Source organism: Eleginops maclovinus, chromosome 4, assembly GCF_036324505.1.
Source record: "Eleginops maclovinus isolate JMC-PN-2008 ecotype Puerto Natales chromosome 4, JC_Emac_rtc_rv5, whole genome shotgun sequence".
NCBI lineage: Eukaryota > Metazoa > Chordata > Actinopteri > Perciformes > Eleginopidae > Eleginops > Eleginops maclovinus.
Genome location: NC_086352.1, coordinates 9,503,761 through 9,523,431, shown reverse-complemented (window position 1 = coordinate 9,523,431; position 19,671 = coordinate 9,503,761). Strand labels below are relative to the sequence as shown.

Genomic DNA, 19,671 nt, shown 5'->3' with positions numbered 1-19,671 from the left:
GGAAAAAAATGTATTCTTAGAAAAAAAATGCCATGATCAGGCAAACACAGAAGAAGCTCACATTTTTTAACACAATGACAAAAATCCTCCAGGTCCACGCGCAACACAGGGGATCCGGTCCTTATATGGTCATCTCTCTAAATCCGTCTCTTTTACAACAGGCAAAATGACACGAAGCCACAGTAAAACGCAACATGTAACGAAACACTCAAAGAGGGACAAATCCAACCGATAAACACGTCATATAACAAACAGACAACATTACAAAATAATAAATACACAGATAAATAAATAGTTTGCTACACTACACGATTGCCATACACAAATTCCGGCCGTTTCTTTTTGTATTCGGCCATTCCCATACCTTTGCATCTAGATTTTTTTGCATAAAGTCTTTGACACGATAAAAACAAAGTTGTGCAAAATGATAGCCACGTCCACAGTTTGACTGCTTCTCACTGCAGCAGCCCAGGTAGCTCCCATGTGTCGTATTGAGGCCGCCACTCGGCCAGTGTCTCCTTTAGTGCATATTCATTAATGTCCCATTATTATTGTGGTACAGTATCCAGGAATCTAGAAAAAAATCAAATAAAATACAGCAGGAATTAGAAAATGATCTCCAAAAATAAATATATAGGCTTTATTATAAGGTATTACATTCAAGTTGATTGTAGAAGAAAGCATTATATATATTGTATTTATTTTTGACATCATGCATATGAGGAAACACACTTTGCAATCCTTATATTTTGATAGAATTCAATTACAATTTAGCAAGAAAAGTGAGTATCTGTGTCCTTGTTTACCAGTGAGTAATGCAGTTGTGCTGTGCCCCATGTTTGTGTGTTTCTTCCAGTTCAGTGCAGACTCTCACCTGCTTCACCTCTTCATCACTGGTCTGAACGCAGTGATCTTGTCATCCTGCACGGTCCCGCAGGCTTCGCTGAGGTCAGACGACTGTGTCTCTGCTTTGCCACCAGAGAACCCTACACACCCAAATAAAAGCATATCTACATGTAAGAAACTCGCCTTAGGTGCAAGTTGACAGAATCTGTCCCCTCACTTCCTAACCTTTATTGTGCTTTCATCCAGCAACACACATTTGGACATGCTCGTAAGATCCCAAAGAATTGCTGCATACTTTACAGAAAACATCCACTTCAGACAACTTACTCCCTTCTAATGTGTTATTGTAGATTTTAGATAACATACCTTCAATAGTGGAGTACTGGCATGTGTCTGGGAGTGCAGAATAGGATGAACAGTGCAGTTGGAGGTCCTTATGACTGTAGCTGCCGGTGCCATAGACTTTAGAGTGCAAGGATAAGCCCTCAGCGAAGGGGCTCTCAGTAGTAGTGACACTGCCAGGTTCATGGAGGCCTCTCATTCCCCCACACTGTCCAGTTAGAGTCCTGGTAAGCCTGGGGCTCTGGAGCTGGCAGTCCCCGGTTGTGTTGCCTGTCCTCAGCTCCGAGCCGTGCTGCTGGGGGCTCAGAATGACCCCCGAAGCCGCCGTACGAGCCAGAGACCAAATCCGAGGCTTATCCGACGCTTCGAAGTGAGACAGGGAAACCGTACCCCCAGTTGAGGAAGGTGCCTTGGACACAACAGGATCCAGGAAGTCAGACGGAAGAGGGGGGAGGGCGGTGACACCTTTGATGGCGCAGGGGAACGCGTGGAAGCTGTTGGTTAAACTCAGGTGGAGCTCGGAGCTGCAGTCTCTCTTTTGAGGGGGTCCGGATAGCGCCATGACCCTCTGGAGGTCCTGTTCGTCTGCAGCCGCCTTTTCACAGTCGCTGTCCAGCTTTTCACAGTCATCATCGTCCATGTCCTCCAGGTCGCTCAGACGCAGATCCTTCTCGTCCTTGCAATCACTAGAGTCTGCATGGAGGAAAGGAGATGTTTAGAAACACTGTTTGAAAAGTTTGGCTAAACTCTTAAAGACTTAGTTTGTTCATAAAACCTTTCAATAAACCTTTTTATTCCTGGAACCTACTTTTGTTACGTTTTCTGTCCGTATTTCGCAGCTGTATTTCACTTTACATAGTTTACCAAGAATTAAGTCAAAACTGAATTTATGCCATCAAAAAAACATCCAAAATGACCTTTGGTGACACAGTCTTGGTCGCTCTTGTTAAAGTCATCCTTCCTGTCATCGTTGGCCTTATTCTTTGGTGACCAGGTCATCTTGTTCTCCTTCTTTAGCCTCCTCCTGGCGTTGGCGAACCAGGTGGACACTTGTGTGAGGGTCATTTTTGTGATGATGGCCAGCATGATCTTCTCTCCTTTAGTGGGGTAAGGGTTCTTGCGGTGCTCGTACAACCATGTTTTGAGGGTGCTGGTGGTTTCACGAGTTGCGTTCTTTCTTCTGGCTGTGCCATTAAAGTCCACAGCCCCATATCTTGAATAACAAAACACACAGAAAGTGACCATTAGTGGAGTAAGTGAAGGTTATTCACTCAGACATCCTATATCCCGTCTCCCTGCTGTTTGAAATATATACTGCTCGCTCCATGCAGGTAACAGTGTGGAGTTACACTCTGACCTTTGATCTGAATGCACCGTATATCCCCTGTGAAAGGCTGATTGTGATGATCAGAGCTAGAATACTTTTTGGCAGGTCGGCTACACTCATATTTCATATAGTGGACACACATGAACATAGAATTTACCTGTCGTACTGATACTGTCCCAGCGAGTGGTCGTAAGGATAGTAAGCAGCAGTTTGAGAGATGCCAGAGTGTAAAGTGCCTGTGCTGTCCTTGATGTCATACTGTGGATTCTGTAAAAGACAAAAAGGTTGTTTTAGCACTCATTCTTTCTCAGCATTAAATAATAGAGACATTTGCTATTTGTATGCTATTGAAACAAATATGAGGCTATCGAAGAGAGAAAGTAATTCCCATGACATCAATGTGTGTTTTTAAAGTACATTTAAAGTAGAATCTGCTATACATGATCTTTGAATTTATATTTATATAACATTTTTTAATTTAGTTTTTTTCCCCCACTTCTTTCAGGTACAATTTTGAACATTTGAATGGCCAGCACATTTCTAGCTGACTCCAGGTGTTAAAATAAGAGAATAAATGAGTAAAGAAGAGAATATCAATTAACAAGACACAATCATATTTAAAATCCTACTTTCTCAAATTAATTTTTTAAGACTGTTTTACCAAAACCACCTGAGCCAATGTTTGCAAACGTAAACAAATTAGGACAATTTCTTTCAATTTACAAAAGCACATTTGATTCCAGTGACACAACTTTACTCCTTGCTTCTACACTTCCTCCCTTCTCCTGAGTGACAGGATTTTTAACTCACTTTTAAGAGGAAGAAGATAATACCACCGGATTAAATGGCATGTCAAGACGGATACGTTTGTGAAAGAACATTGATTAACAAAACCCGATTGATCGATCAGCCTGAGCCACCCTCCCCCTTTACGCATCAGAAGTGAGCCCACCAGAGTGGAGTAGATAGCGGATGGGTCGGTGCTGTAAGGGAAGTAGTTGGCGTAGTTCTGGCTGGCTGCAGCCGCTGCGGCGTATGGTGAGCTGTACATCCCCAGCGCTGCGTTCAGCTCCGTCCGGCTGCTCGCCAGGATCCGGTTCTCGTAGGACGGGCAGCAGAAGGAGGCGGCGGCAGCAGCGGCAGTCTGGGAGCCGGCTGTCCCGTCAGAGACCGACCTGGAAATCGAATCGCAGCAAGTCGTACTGGGGTTTGCCGACACGAAAAACTGCATGAAGAGAATCGTGGATAGACATGGTCATTGGCTGTTTCTGCTCGTATCTGGATGCCTGTGACAACTCTGAAGTGACTGGGTGATGCACTGCATAACGATATCTGTTTATCTATATTTAAGTAGCTCGGTTAGTCTAGAGTTGATCATATGAATAAAAAAACGAGTTAAAATGCTTTTATTTAAATGATCCTGAATCAGGTGTCCTTATCGTTACTTTTGACCTGCCTTAATTAAAGGTAAGTTACATTTTAGAGAATACATGTGATAAGAGAAAGTAGCTGAGCACGTGAAATAACTGAGATCATCTAATTGTTATGTTTCATGTCCAAATAAAAAGTGGATTTTAAGATTTTAAAAGCTGTGCGCAATCCGTGCGTAAAAATGAAAATGCTGTGGTTTATCATTGAATCAAAATAAGATAACAATCTGAACTGATAACCCTCTGCAAGTCGTAAAGTAAAACATTTGTGTTTTTACATTTTTTTAATATGCATATATAAACACATTGTACTTGAAATTAAAAATAATATCTAGAGAAAAGTTTGGAGACAACTTTGTGGGTGAGAGTAACTTGTGTCCCCTGATCGTGTTGAACTTCTTCCAACTTGTCATTACGCGCACTCATAGTGTCTTAAAATCAAAATGAATCACTCTAATTGAGTTTTAAAAGCTCTCCAGATAATGCACGGTGTGAAACATCCCACGCGTCCCTTTATAAATAGAAAGTTTGCGAATGTGTGCAGCCCAATTACGCCTCGTAGTGAGCAATAAGTGACTTTCATCTCTATTGTCATCAGAAAAACACGTGAGTTCATTCATAATTCAGTGTAATTGGACACGGGTGCGTGTCTATCGATATTTGGTTCCACAACAAAAGCACCACACGAAAATATCTGTCAAAGCAGTCACTCATTCTCAGTCATTAATGTTTCCTATAGACGAAAAGGTGCTCTGACTATAGTAAAATACAAGAAAATATGCACAGAAAAAAGCCAATTGAGTGTGTGTACACATACAGCACATAGGAAAAATAAAAAGCAAAGAGGCTTACCTGTGAAGTTGCATTGTAAGGATATCCAAATTGCGAGAAAGACATAGCTGCTTCTTTTGTTACCATCAGCAATAATCTTCACCCTTGATCGATTGCAACCAATTCCTACTTCAAATCCACCGTCTTACACACATTTCCACGCACGGCCTATCGCTCAATAATAGATGACTTCACTCATAGGAGGGAGACTTTAGGATGGCACCAGCTGCAGATTGTTTTATATGAATGAATAATCCCCCCAAAGGACCCGATAAGAAATGAAATTAGGCGTCATTAAGTGTAAAAAAAAAAAATGTTGTTGTGTTAGCTGAAGGAGGCTTAAAGGATAACGTAAGACTTGCAAGATATGGACTCTGCTTGTGCTATTATTTGTGGCTCTATAGTTCTTTAGCATTCATCCATGCAAGGGTATCAGCGTGACGTCACTGTAATCCCGGAACGGCAGGGTACCAAGGATAGAATAATGTCTTTGCCAATCACGTCCAACGGAGGGTTTTCTTAAGGTGCACTGCACACAGCCTTGTCCCGCTTTTTGTAATGGAATTGTTCACCGATTTGCTGAGATAACATCCCGGAAAGTTGCAATATTGTAAAACATTATTGAATTTTAGCTGGGAAACACAAGGAAACCCCCTGTAAAGAAAATGATATAGAAAAAGAGACTCTGAATATTTTCTTTTTTGGGAATTCTTGTGAGATATTACTAACAATTGTGTTCAGCACAAGAAATATGTTACCCATGCAAACAGGAATCAATTACGCATTTAAACAAAAACATATTGTGATTTCAAACATGTTTTTATTATATTTATTTTCAATCCACCCACAAATAAAACTGGTTTAAGAAGCACATTTAAGACTTTTTACTTTTTACATTTTTGTTATCTCGACCTCTGTTCGCCTCTGACTCGCTGGCCAGAGGTCCATCCCGGAGTTAATGACGATGATGTTTCTATCTTTCTCTATTAGAGAGAGGGGCAGTCCCAGCAAGAACAGTTAGAGGGGTTTTGGCAGGTCAATAGACCAGTGATTGATGCGCGCCTGGAGACCTACGTGACCATTACGCGTAATGCGTAATTGTATCAATTAACAAATGGATACATGCCCTTGTTTAACCAACGAGTAACAAAGTGAAAATATGCCTTAGAGGTGAAATCCGAAGAGCTATGCTGGGGAAAAAAAGACAGTGGAAGCCCTGCTCTCCCGTCTAATTAAATATCCGTTGAAGAGGGCGACGAGAATTGCATTTTAATTGAATGATGCTCACTTGAAAGATGGGTAAGGAATGATGCTGCCTCACAGTGAATGAAACGAGAAATAATTTTAAGCCTTATTAAATCAGCAGCTCAACCATCACCAGTCCTCTCCCTCTCTTCCATAAACATAAACAAGCTGTGCCCCCACCTCGTGTGATGTTGAGCTAGGACAGGGAAGGAGGGGGGGGCTAGTATTTCCCCCTATACACACTATATTTGTATTGACAATGACAGTCATGATCAGTCCTCCTCTCTCATATGATCTGCCTGTTTCTGATTATCTAAGGCTGTGTAAGGTTCCTGTTGTCACGACTGATACCCTGTGCCACATTTTCCCGGTGCCCTGCCGACCTGATGTATGGCGTTTCCTCCCTCGGAGACACTTCTGCTATTATGGGCTTCCTCTCAGAGGGGCGCTAAAGAGCCGCGTGAATGAGATGGAGATCTCCCGTCAAGAGATTTTACTCAGAGATAAAGTGGACACAGTAGTCAAAGTCCAGGCTCTGTCAAGTGCCCAGGCAATACACACTTATTCAACAGCAACTCTCACACACATACAGCTCTGTTTATGGCAGAGTGCTTATTCTAACAGGCAACTAAGTTACAGCAGGGAACTTGTTGGTGCCCAAAACTAACAATTATTCCCCATGTTACCAAACTGTTTCAAACCTATGTGGGGGAATTTATTTTTAATGAAAAAAATAGGTCTTCATTATTTATTTTTTTCAACTTGTTGATTATTTCATTGTTCAATTCCAGCCATCTCAATTACCAATATGTCATCTTAGAAAAAAAAAAAAACTGCAATAAAACATTTCCATTTTTGAAAATCAACTCAAATATAGGCACAGTTAAAATAATTTAAAACAAATATATCAACACATGAAAAAGGAAAGCCAACTTGGTTAAAACCTGACAATTTTAAAGTATATTCTTGTGTCATAAAGGAACGCATTCTGGTAACAAAACACAGAAAGGCACTGTCTTTTGGCTTTATACAATTCAGGATCAAATATCTAAACTAGCAAAACAATTAACTTTTTGACAATGCAATTTTTAGATAATCCAGTGTGGTTTTTAAAAAAATGTCAAGCTTATGAAGTAGGATATTTTTTCAGCCCCTGCGTCTAATCCTTCAGGTTATCTAAAAAATCAGAATCACACAATTATTGGAGACATGGTTTAACATGTACAGTGCCAAGAGTTCAAATCAGCAAAACACATTTGCAACAATAAGCGTTCTTAACTTTCCATTTACCATTAATGATGGATATCAGGACTTATTATCTAAGGAGAATGCACACGTTCACGCCTGAAGTGTTATTCTATAGGATAATGTGCGTAGAGGGAAGGTTGAAACAAGCTAAATGTAATTGCATGCCGGTGGTCGATGCTTTTCTACAAGGGCATGCATGATGGCCCAAGTGCATATGGACAGACTCATGCATAATGCATGACCAGCAGTCAGCGTAGATCTCACTGAATCAGGCCAAAATGAACACTAATTGTAATGGCAGACTGACCACAGTGCCCTTCCTTTTAAAATGTGACAACCCCACAATGAGACATTTCATTTACAGCGTTTTGTCTGGATTAGTTAGTACTCACATTGTTACAAGGTTTCTGTTTTTTAGCAACAAACTTGCTGACAAAGCCAATTAGGGATTCCTCTCTCTCAGTTTTTCATTATTATTTTTTTGGCGAAGTCCTGTACTGTACTGTAAAGAGCTATTCTCCTAACTGTGCTGTTATAGGAGCCCGGTCCTTAAAAAGATGGCTGCTTCTTTTATGTGTACAGTAGCAGCCAGCCTCAAGTTATCAGCAGAGGTGGGAAGTAACTAAGTACCTTTACTCAAGTTGTGTACTTAAGTACAATTTTAGGTACTTTACTTTAGTATTTCCCTTTCACGCTACTTCATACTTCTACTCCACTACATTACACTACAGGGGAAACTTTAGTTGAACTCCACTTCATTTATTTAACAGCTTTTGCTATTTTTAATCAAATGCATCTCTGAAACTAAGACTAACTCTACTCTCTAAAAAACATAGGGTTGAAAACAGCCCAACAATAACCCAACTGCTGGTTTAATATAGGACCGGCCCAGCATTTAGTAAAGCATTAAAGGTAAACTTTTTTCATATAACCTTCTTTGGAGTAATAAAATTAATACAGGAAAGTCACAGAAGGAGCACCAAAAATTCAAAAAATCTCCAGGAAATAGTTTTGAGTCCTGCACTCAAAAAAGTGTCCGTACCTCTACTTGAAAAAAGCTGCAACAAAGTTTGTAGACGTACCATTTGACTCAAGACTGGTCATGTAACAGAACATCTAACGACTAGCAGACAAAGGCATTCACCCTTACAGTACATCCATTCACGTTATTCAAGAATAAGCAAGTCCAAACTTCCATTATATCTTGTTCTAACGGGTCCGTGCGGTTACTAATGAGACTGAGTAATGCACGCATCCTCTATTAGAAGCATCACTGGGTGGAACAAGAAGGGGGGAAAAGCTGGAAAGGTTAAGTCAACACTCAATAGCTCCCAGCCTTCTTCTACTTAATACATTTCCTATGCTGACTTAATGAACCACACAAAGCCTTTCTGGTTTTTCATCAGATGGGGGGTAGCAGTGGAAGTGGAGGGGGTGGGGTGCATGAAATGGTAATAAGGGCATGCAGACGGAGAGACGGAGGCAGAAGCCCGAGCCGTGGCTGGGGATGAAGCTGCACCTACCTGGAGGTGTGTGATCTCATTAAAGCCAAATTGGTATATGCCAATAAAACCAAGGCACTGGAATTATTACACACACACACACACACACACACACACACACACACACACACACACACACACACACACACACACACACACACACACACACACACACATTGCATACACACAAACTTCCCCTCATGAAGAGCATTATTAGTACAATAAAATTATCCCAAAAAGTAATGAATATTGTAATGAGAAATAATAGCGGATATGGTCACAGTAGTGGCCGGTTGACACCAGAGCAAACATCCACAGGGCTGCCGAATAATTACAGCACACAGAGGGACAAATTAAATCTTCATCTAACAGAGAAATAAGGGATGGGGAGGGTATGACATCCTGACTTGTCTTAATAAATCAATCTCATGTGGAGAAAAACATTACAATAACTGATGGCAGAACAAATTTGACTGCTGTTTAAGTAGTCACTGGGTTTTGATTGGTATCTCGCTTTTCTTTAAAACATTGTGTATCATGACAGGTCATACTTACACTTACATTTGTCTGGTTCTGTTTCCCACAATTAAATCCACGATCTGCACAGTAACGGACGTGCATCGTCGGTGTTTCCTCTGCACCCTTTGATCGTTAGATGTTTAACTCAAACAAACCCTAGGCATTTTGTGTTGGGAGCCGTGTATCCCAGAGGCCCCTGGGGCTCCTGGGAAAGAGAGAGAGACAGACAGACAGACGGAGAAATAGGCAAGTGTGTGTTGTTTGTGTGTGCTGGCTGGCAGTCCCCTTGAGGCTCTACTGTAAAGCTATCATCAGTGGTGGTGTCAGGGATTTGTAGCTTGTCACTGAGCGAGGGAGAGAGTGCTGGCAGTGACTCTGGGAAATAACTGCTTATGGAGCGAGAGCCTGGCTCACTGTAGGTGTGTGTAAGACAGATAGAGAGACAGTGAACGAGTGCGATGAATGTGTGTGTCTGTTTTTTCCCCGGGGTGTCTGGAGATGTGTGTGCGTGGACAGGTGGGTTGTGGGTCGATCATAAGATGTGGGGATCCATGCGACGTCTTTCATCCCGGGGGCCTTAGGCTCTTGTGTCTATGTGTGTTCTTGTTGGCAAGTGGTATGTGTACATGTCTTTCCTGGGTGTGTCAAAGCTCCTGCGGTGACGTTGCGTTGATCTGCTTGTGAATTAACGTCCGAATTTGGATCCGAATATGATAAAAGAAAGTGTATTTTCAGTGAGCCGGCAATAAGGAAGTCTGTGTAGGCTACTTCATTGCTACTATGTTTGTGTATGTGTGGTCTTCGCCAAGATGGATGCTGACTTTAAACCAAACTTTTCCTCAAGGCGGAGGGCCAGGAGCAGCAAAACGCCGCTGTCGGGTAAATACATGCATCTGCAAAAAAACAAGTTCCTCTGGAATGACGAATGGAGGGCTCATTTTCTCATTGACAACCATGTATTTCTGAAATCGCATGTTGGCGGTTGACCAGGTTTCAAGGGCCCTAGGGTCATGAAATTCACTCAACTCATAAATGATCATGTCAGCGTTCAAAAGCAGGAAGAAAAAAGAAAAGACGAGGAAAATTGCAGTTTCATGGTTTCCATCTGACTGCAGCTGCTAAATCCACGGCAGCATTGTGGCCCATCTCTAGGGCCCGCCGAGGCAGAAAGACAGTTCCTATTACTGTCATCCCAATTACCGGCCGCAGCACAGCCACCGCTGTCAACACCACGCGGGTCATGGTATGTATCGGCATCTTTTCTCTCATCTTTAGCCATATTTTCTGGGCAGGGGAACTTGTATTTTATGCAGGGCAGCTTTGAGCTATAAGCAGCTGGTTATCAACATTCAATATCTAGTCTTGTAATTCAGCCATTATGCGAGGTCAAGAGTTGAGTGGAGTAGGAAGTGATCCCCAACTATGAGATGTTAGGGACACCAGCAACAGAGTGTGGATGGATAATAGTCTGCTTTTCCAAAAGAGTTCATAGCTACAGCGTCGTTTTGGCAATGAAATCTTCAGTCTAAGGCTCATCCAACAATGCGTCATATTTAACACAAAAGTAAAAGACATAAAACAGTGCAATAAAACAGTTCATCTGTTCCAGGAATAAGGATAAATATGTACATATAAAATAAACTAAGATGAAACAAAATATAAAATGAAATACTTTAGAGGATAAACTGCACTGTGTACTGTATGTACAACCGTGGAAAAAATGAAGAGACCACTTCAGCATTATCATTTTCTCTTGTTTTATTATTTATATTTATATGTCTAATGTTTTTTTTAGCTGTTTTTATTGTATTCTATGAACTACTGACACACGTTCTCCATGTTGAAATGCAACAGACACTGGAATGGCTGCCACACATTTAGAGATAAGATTAAGGAAAAATTTGGAGTTGTCTCTTAATTTTTCCCAGAGCTCCGTGTAATATTCTATATAAGTATGTGGATATGAGGACGATAAACAGATGTACAAACTAACAATGTATTCTGATACATGTCACAAGAATATACACTGGAAACTAATACAGATTTGTGAATAAAATGACAACACTATACAGAAATTGTTGTAATACGGTTTTGTGGTTGTGTGTGCCAGTCACCACACAGATACACACATACACCCGGCTGTGGGGAATGTGATGAGAAGTGGTCTAAATATTGAAACACTCTCCATTACAGAAGACGGTGCTCTGCGTTAAGCGTGTCTGTTGAGCTGCCTGGAGTGTTGCACCACGCGGCGACAGAAAAGGCCCGGCCCCATCTGGTCCTGGTTCAGTCTGGTTTACTGCGAAAGCGAAGCCAATACAAATAGCTGTGCTTGATGTTTGTTTGCATAAATTGTTTTGAAAGGGTTCACCAAGAGTTTTTTTGGGTGGATTACGATGGGGAAGTTGGGGAGCCAACCGTGGAGGAATAATCCTCGCTGAGCTGACAGTTAGATTTGCTCTTCCTTAAGAGAAAGATTGTTTTGGATTTTTTTCTTCATGGTTTCCTGGCAGTGAGCTTGGACTGTGAACCTTTTCAGTGGGTTGTGCATGTGTGTGCATTGAGCGTGGGTGTATAGAGAATGCTGAGCAGCTCACTTTTCTCTCGTAACATAGCAGTGTCAATTTCGATCACATCAATGTGGCGTTAACACATGCTTAAAGTTCAGTTGAAAGTTCGGAGGCCCGATGCGATGTAGAGAAACATTCTCTTCCTAAAGCCCTCGCGTATCCACTTTGATTTTTCTCCCATAGGTCAAGGCTGGAGGGAGAAAGAAAGTTATGTAGTGAAGTGAATTAGGCTTGTATTACACTTAAAATGAAAGTCTATCTTCTATTAAAGCAGGCACATTCTTTTGTTTTGATTGTACATCCTGGTAAAAAGGAACCAATTGGTCGTCATCATCACTTAGCTCTGGGTTTGCGGCGGGTACAAGAAAATTGACCTGATGGATTTCATGTCCAGGTTAGTGTGCCAGCTCAGCACAAGACAGATTTTTTTTGTAAGCTTTATGGATACCCAGGCCCCCCGAGTCTCAACCAGAGCCCCCGATAGGATGGAAATCGCAATTCTACCAATGACAGTTCAATCGTTCGGCCCCTCTGTTCCTCATTTGCTGCTCAGCCAGTGGAGGTCCCTCCATGGTCGACCCAACTCGATCCAGATGCAGCTAAAAATATTTCTGCTGCAACATTTGTCTTTGTCTTCAGATCCTCTGCAGCCAGATTGTGTCAGGCTGCAGAGCTAATGATGGTATATTTCCTTGTCCACGGAAAGAATCCTGACACTTCTGCTCCATCCTGAACCATTGATGGGTTCAGTCTCTACACACACAGAAGTTTGACAAGCTCAGCAACTTAAGTGATACGATATGACTCGACCTACTTCCCTTATCCCAAGACTGTTATCTAAACAGTGGCTAGGAAACACAGTCACTGATCATGTTTTTCCAGTAATATTCTTTCATTTGACTTTTATTGCATCTGAAAAAAACCTTACCTGCATGTTTAATTCTTAAGGAGTAAAAAAGAAAAGAAAGCTCTGTTTATTCTGAGCAGAAAGCACTTATAAAAACCATTGTCAATCAATATAATATTATACTTTTTGCTCCCTATAATGCTTCATCAATTTGATTTCCACTTGGACTCGGTTATTTTATTTCCCTTTGATTTTCCTTTTCCCAGCGTTTCCAGCTCTTTGAGCAGGCCTGAGAAACTTTTTTTCAGATTTTTTTTAACCTTAAGGAAAAAAAGAAAAAGAAAAAATGGGGCTCCCTCAATCCATCCAACTTAAAAGCAGATGTTCCATGGTTGCCAACATCAAAAGGTCCTGTTAACTGTACAGAGGGTGAAATCATATACCTTTGATTAGCCTTTTCACTGGCTATTGTAAACGAGCTTAGAACATGGTTGCTGAGTGATCCCTGACCTCGGCCCCATGGCCAATACATCATCAGATTACAGAAAATAACACACACTTTTGTTTCAACTATGCCTTGTTAGGGCTAATTTCTGATTTGCAGATTGTCAAGCTTACTTTGGAGAAAGCAAGAGGACTGGATCAAATCTCCACCCGGCCCCATGCTCCGCTGAAACATGGATGCCTCTAAATAAGGGGGCAGCATCCTTGAAATGTAACTTGGCTCCTTTCAGGATCATCTTTCCCTGCTCAGTACAAGATGTTTTCCATTTATCTCAAGGATATTTATTCTGAGAAGGATAAGGGGTAAAATGTGGACAGAGAAGTGGGGCATGGGTGGAGTGAGGAGGGGTGACAGCATTCCTTTAAATATATGGTGAATGAGGGCCCTTCAACAAGTGTTGTGTTTACATTGCATTTGGAAAAACAAATTGACACAGGCGACGTCTGAGGGGGCTGTAAAACAGCTCTTTAGCACGGCTTAAATTCCAAGCTGCAAACACAGCGGTGTCACCCCAAGGTGTTGAGAGTAAATATATGGTGTTACCTTTAGGCTAAATAGGGGAAAAAAACACAGAGACTGAAGTGCGCGTCAGTGACAAAGTGTGAGTGAGTGTTTTGCCTAGGAGCAGAAAAAGTGAGAACAAATACAAACACTTATTTTCAATCTGTTTTATTGCTTTTAATGAAATATAAATGCACATTGCATACGTAACGAAAGAAAACCGTTGCACTTCAGTGTAACTGCACCTCAGCAGAGAGTAATAAATATCCTAAAAGGTCCAACTTTCATAATATGTTATGCCATACTGTACATATGTATTAATGCATGCGTAAACGTTTGTAGTATAGATTTGATATTGGAATGATGTACCATTTGCATATTTATTTCAATGTTCAATGTTGTCAATTGTTCTTCCTCTCAGGTATCTTTTATAAACAACACTAAAACAAGGTTTTAACGTCTAAGAGGGCAATCAAATAGGCCAATTAGTACTTTTCTGGGGGATAACTGCTCCATTTTAGGGTAACAATAATCAGTAATGTCATGGCAGAAGTTATCAGATATTCTTGAAATGTATTCTCTCCACCTTGGGCTTTCAGTATTTCACAGATTGAAGATTCTCACGATTAAGATGATTAAAATATAACATGATCTAAAGTGTTTTGAGTGAGGTTTGCTGTCTGCTTTGTAGCGGCCGGTCAGTATTTGGCTGTTATCCTGCTAATTTACGGGGCTGAAAAATGATATGCACAGACAGATAATGGAAGTTACTTTATTGACCGATAGATTTGTCACTACCTTGTTGTTTGTGAACAACAAAAACACAAAATGTTTACTCTAGATATTGGTCATACATAGTGGCATTTCACTCCCTCTATGTCTTGGGATTCATTACCTGAAAGCAGCCAACAGTTTTATTCCGTAGTTTGGCTAATACAACAAATACATGCTTCGACTTCTTGTTAACTTAAAAAAAAGAGAGAGAAACCTGCTAATAGCACTGATACATTATAGGACTTGGGAATATGGTAGTGAAGGGATCAGAAGCCCTCTCCGTCCCTGAACCAGGTTGAATTATAGTACCCGGCAAGATTCCTGCAAAAAATAAGAAAACGATGAGCACACACACAAAGGAATTGCACTCCTTATATATAAGCTGTACCTGCAATGGCAGAGAGCAGGAAAGGTGTCTACATGTCACCTCATGTTCCATCAGATCAAACCCTGAGCTTTTTCATCAGGCTCAAATTGATGCTGCTGTTACCTTCATTATCTGTGTCTATGTTTTATAAGACTGTATATATGTGTGTACAAACTGCAGTCTGTGTGGATGTAGTACGGGCTTGACCTTTGTCAGTGTGAGAGCAAATGCAGCAGGAGAGTGATACCATTGTGCGGTCCTCTAATCTGCTCACTTAGCCTCGGCTTTGGGGCTCACTTCGCTCCGCTTCATCTGAAGCTCCCTCATCAAAAACTGCTGGCAGTATTCTTGCAGAATGGATCTGTGTTCACACACACTCTGTCTCTGCATCTGTGCCTCCATTTCAGATTCCTACTTTCTTTCACCCTTCGTATCGTGCTCTTTTGTCCCTCAGCTTCACTTGACCTATGTTGTGTTAGTTTGATTAGGTTAGACCTGCAGTATCCCTCTATTGTACACTATATGAAGTGCATATGTGTGATAGCCTGACTCGGTTTACATCCCCCTCTCTCGTTTCCTCTCTCCCTCAGCTCTCTGTGCTTGACCTTTGTGTACTTACAATCTGTAGAAGCATTACAGCTGTGCAGGTGAAGTGGATATCCTGAGATGGGCACCTTTACAGACTCCTATACAGGAGACTTTAACTTTATTGTCTTTCTCTGTACGTGTTCGCCATGCCTTCTATATTTGCCTCTTCAGCACTTTTATAATTCAGATGGAGTAGATCTCTGGACAATCAAAGGGTGGGTTGGTTGTGGGTGTGTGTGTGTGTGTGTGTGTGTGTGTGTGTGTGTGTGTGTGTGTGTGTGTGTGTGTGTGTGTGTGTGTGTGTGTGTGTGTGTGTGTGTGTGTGTGTGTGTGTGTGTGTGTGTGTGTGTGTGTGTGTGTGTGTGTGTGGAAGAGAGGTTTGCTGTATTTTTCGTTGACCGCAACTTGATATACCTGTAATTATTCTGATCATAACTTTGTAATTTTTTTTACTAAGTTGATCATTTTTCATTAAATCAAGATTGAATGATATTATTTATTAGTATTTGATGATATCAATATATACACAGGATGTGTACATTTCATTATTACATAAATTGATCATAGGATAATAAAAGAAAAGGTAAAGGGACAATCTTACATAAAAGTCGGATACTGATTTGCTGGGGTATGATGGTTTTCAGAAGTGTAGAGGTGAAGAAGGGGACACATTTCATCCTAACATTTCCTTCTCATAACAGCAGCATTACATTCCTTTGTGAAAATCTCCTCCCAGCCAACTACATTATTACATATCAGAGGTAATAATCACTCATTTTATAACACAATAAAGAATATGTATACATTTTGTTTTTTTAAGAAAGTCATTCCATTGCTCATTTAATTAGATTTGATTAGACTGAATTATATATCTGTTTTTAACAATTTGCAAGAGATGTTCCTCCAATAACCCACATCCTGTAAATACAAAATCAATAATACATGCACCTGTGAACACTTTATACATTGTCATATTAAATTACACACTGTGCAAATACTGTATTCAAACAAATAATACAGTCCAAAAAAATATGAAATGTCTAATTCTGTTTATTGGCAGTGCCTTGAATTCTCTTTAGTATTGTACCAGATATATATTTATGGTGTCATTTCTTTCCTTTAACAGTGTGATTTCAGATCAGGGATTGCACTTCTTCTTGTCAAGTTGTATGTAAAATGTCAGCGGAAAAGGCCTTAATCCCAATGTGTGATCAATAAAGTATATCTAATCTAAGATAATATAATCTTTATACAGTATAAATTGGTCAGATACTGTAAGTGTTGTTTTTCTCTCTTGGCAAAGACCTGGCTGGGCAGGGTCATGGGGGACAGTGTTCGGACTGAGCACTAAGCCTGAAGTCTTGTAGCCCCCAGTCCTCCCCCAGGGTGTGAGGGGCTTCGCCAGGAGGCTTATCGCTTCACACACATTGTCATTTCCTAAAGTCTCTTCCCTCTCTCCGTCCTCTTCCTTCCTTTCCTCTCTCTCCGCAGCAGCAACTCCTCCAGCTGTCGGCACACTGGTTCCTAGGGTTTCCTCAAGGAAGGAGAGGTCCATGTTCTGACCACAGGCTGATACAGAGAGCCTGATAACCCCGAGCCAAGTGCTACACTGCCAGCTGACATGAAGCAGAGCTCCTCCTGAACCCTTTCTTTGGGAACAGGACACCCAAACACAAATACTGGGGACTTGAATTTCAGCATAGCCCCTTCGTTACTGAAGGTGTGGCGGGATGCTCCAGACTTTACGAGATGCAGAAACTGTTATAATAACATTTTGACTTTGTGTGGTTCTGCAATCATTTTATAGATATTATTCAACCTATTGGAGACCTCAAGTCAAAGAGAAATACATGTTAACGTTTTTTATTTTAAAGAAAATGTTAAGGAGATGTCAGCAATGTAAAAAAGTGGATTGCAATAAATTAGCATGTGAGAATATTTACTGCCGAGTGTGTACTCTATTGCCTTTGCTTTATCTCTTTTTCTTTGTACACTATTTTATACATTATTTATGTTAACTAACTAAAAGTTGACATTCTGTTTTATTTCAGGATACAATTTTAGAATCCAGCAAGGTACACCAAATGATGTAATACTAATTCTGACTCTTTTCCAGCTTTTGTTTCAAATGTATGATTTTTTATCGACAAATACGCAATTTTGACAACATAAATAATATATTAAAATAAAAAATAGAAGGACAAATACAAATAAAATTAAGACTTTCTATCGGGGAATATAACGGAAAAACATTACTTCAAAGTATATACATGTAGACACTGAATTCCATCTGTACCCAAACTTTCTGCATAAATATAAGTTTTTTCTTGAGAAAGTTGTCTCACTTCCCATAAGCTAAAACATTTTTTTTTAAACCCCAATGGACAGAATTGTTCCAAAACTTATAAAAGAACAGTTTATTTTAGCTCCTGAAAAGAATGTGTGGAGAAAACTCTTACAAAACCAAGCAGCCATGATGTTTAATGTCAGTTTGAGTATTTTTCACAGACTAGGAAGTTATGTAATGTCCCTAAGTCTAGGTAATCTCATTCTCTCTCTCTCTCTCACACACACACACACACACACACACACACACACACACCCCCCCCACACACACACACACACCCTGGTCAGCCTCTTGTGGAAAAAAGGTTGGGTTGAGCGTGCACAGAGACTTTACAGCCGTGTGACCTCATTATTATTCAGAAGCAGCGGTGAGAAGACGGGTGTTTCTGCGTTCCCAGTACAGCTCAGCCCCTGCACTTGTGGATGATATGCATGACTGGGGGTGTTGTGGGGTGGGCAGCAGCTTCCCCTGAACTCCCACCCCCGCCACCACCACCTCCACCATCTCTACACATGTACACACACACACACACACACACACACACACACACACACACACACACACACACACACACACACACACACACACACACACACACACACACACACACACACACACACACACACACACAAACTCACTTCCTCCTGGGAGATATGCAGCCTCTGCTTTCTGTCAGGGTGTCCTCAGACGCAGACCCCTGGGGCCTCTCGCTTGGTGGGAATCTGGTCTTCTCACTCCACATGTGCCCCCCTCCCTGCAGATGAGAAGGAAAACAAGACCTGAGTAAGACACTGCTGCTCATCCTCTCCCATATTTTACTTTGCTTTCTCTCTCCTACGCCCCCGTCCCCTTCTCTTCTTCTCTTTCTTCTGCCGAGGTGGTCGATAGCGTTAATTGGCTCACTCAGTCACCGGTACATTGATTGCGGTCACTAATAAAAGGGCTATTGATTGGCACTTTGTTTAACACTGGTCCATGCAGTGAGAGCTGCCCTCTAATACTATCCTGACAGCAACCTTTTCCTGTTTGCCAGTCTCTTAATGTCATAAATTATGTCAGTCGATTAAGGAGATATTTCTCCTCTCACGTTTTTTTGCCCCATCAGTGTAAGGACATTTTTAGACCATGGCTACTGAAGAGAGAGCAGAGAGCAACAACTCGGCATCTTGGGTATTATTAGGCTTGTTTGCTGTCAAACCCAATGTCAAATGAAAAGATTGATATGAACTTTATTTGTATGTACCCAGTAGACACATATATTATTCATCACAATTTGGTTTGATTACAATTCACTTGTAAAGGATTTCAATGCACAATAATTCTCAATGCATCTCATCCCTAAATACTGCACATTTGTGATGTGTATTGTATGAGATTCTGTGAAATGAATACAAACATTTATCAGACAAATGTGACTGTTTTTTTTTTCTTCTCAATGAGTGCTTAACTTTGCACAAATACTATCAATGTGAGAGTGATGATGCTTCCATTGAATTTGTATTGTCCAATTGAAGCAGATCAACAGTGAATGTCAGTGAGGTAATCATTTGATCCCGGCCATTATCAAACAAAAACACATTTATTAGAAATTGATGATAGGTCAGTGTTTTTCCACGTCAGGTTAACTATATTTTCCAAACCTCCCCCTATCATGTTCTGTCACTGCCTCGATGCAGGGTCTTCCATGTCCTATTACTTTGCATCCTATAATTGCAAAATTTGAACATCTCTATTTAAAGGGTGGATTTTGAATCATCAGGCTTTCTTATATTACCTTCACACAGACAGGACAAGAACCTTTCATATCAAGATATTTTGCTACCCTTTAGACTGGAAAATACTGGAGCATTTTTGTACAAAAGAACATTGATATGTGATTCAG

General features: G+C 40.8%; 1 protein-coding gene and 1 long non-coding RNA gene across 5 annotated transcripts in view; one reads left to right on the top strand and one right to left on the bottom strand.

Annotated features, from left to right (window-relative positions):
• The window catches only part of LOC134863117 (uncharacterized), a 42,473-nt gene extending 40,482 nt beyond the window's left edge, over positions 1-1,991 (top strand). The window contains exon 2 of the long non-coding RNA XR_010165614.1: positions 857-1,991. This is a non-coding gene — a long non-coding RNA (uncharacterized LOC134863117). The remainder of the gene's footprint in view (positions 1-856) is intronic.
• irx6a (iroquois homeobox 6a) lies at positions 3-5,155 on the bottom strand. Of its 4 annotated transcripts, none has more exons than XR_010165612.1 (7): positions 4,798-5,155; positions 3,468-3,740; positions 2,673-2,782; positions 2,106-2,401; positions 1,213-1,881; positions 807-986; positions 3-573 (listed from the first exon to the last, which is right to left on the bottom strand). XR_010165612.1 is itself a non-coding variant. In XM_063881397.1 (7 exons), the coding sequence occupies exons 1-6, from the start codon at positions 4,861-4,863 to the stop codon at positions 880-882; spliced, it is 1,521 nt and encodes a 506-aa protein (XP_063737467.1). In that variant the 5' UTR covers positions 4,864-5,155; the 3' UTR covers positions 3-573; positions 875-879. The 4 variants fall into 4 exon arrangements, 3 of the variants coding, with proteins under 3 accessions (XP_063737467.1, XP_063737466.1, XP_063737468.1); XM_063881397.1 differs by having other exon boundaries at positions 875-986; XM_063881396.1 differs by lacking the exon at positions 3-573 and having other exon boundaries at positions 813-1,881.
• Positions 5,156-19,671: the final 14,516 nt, after the last annotated feature.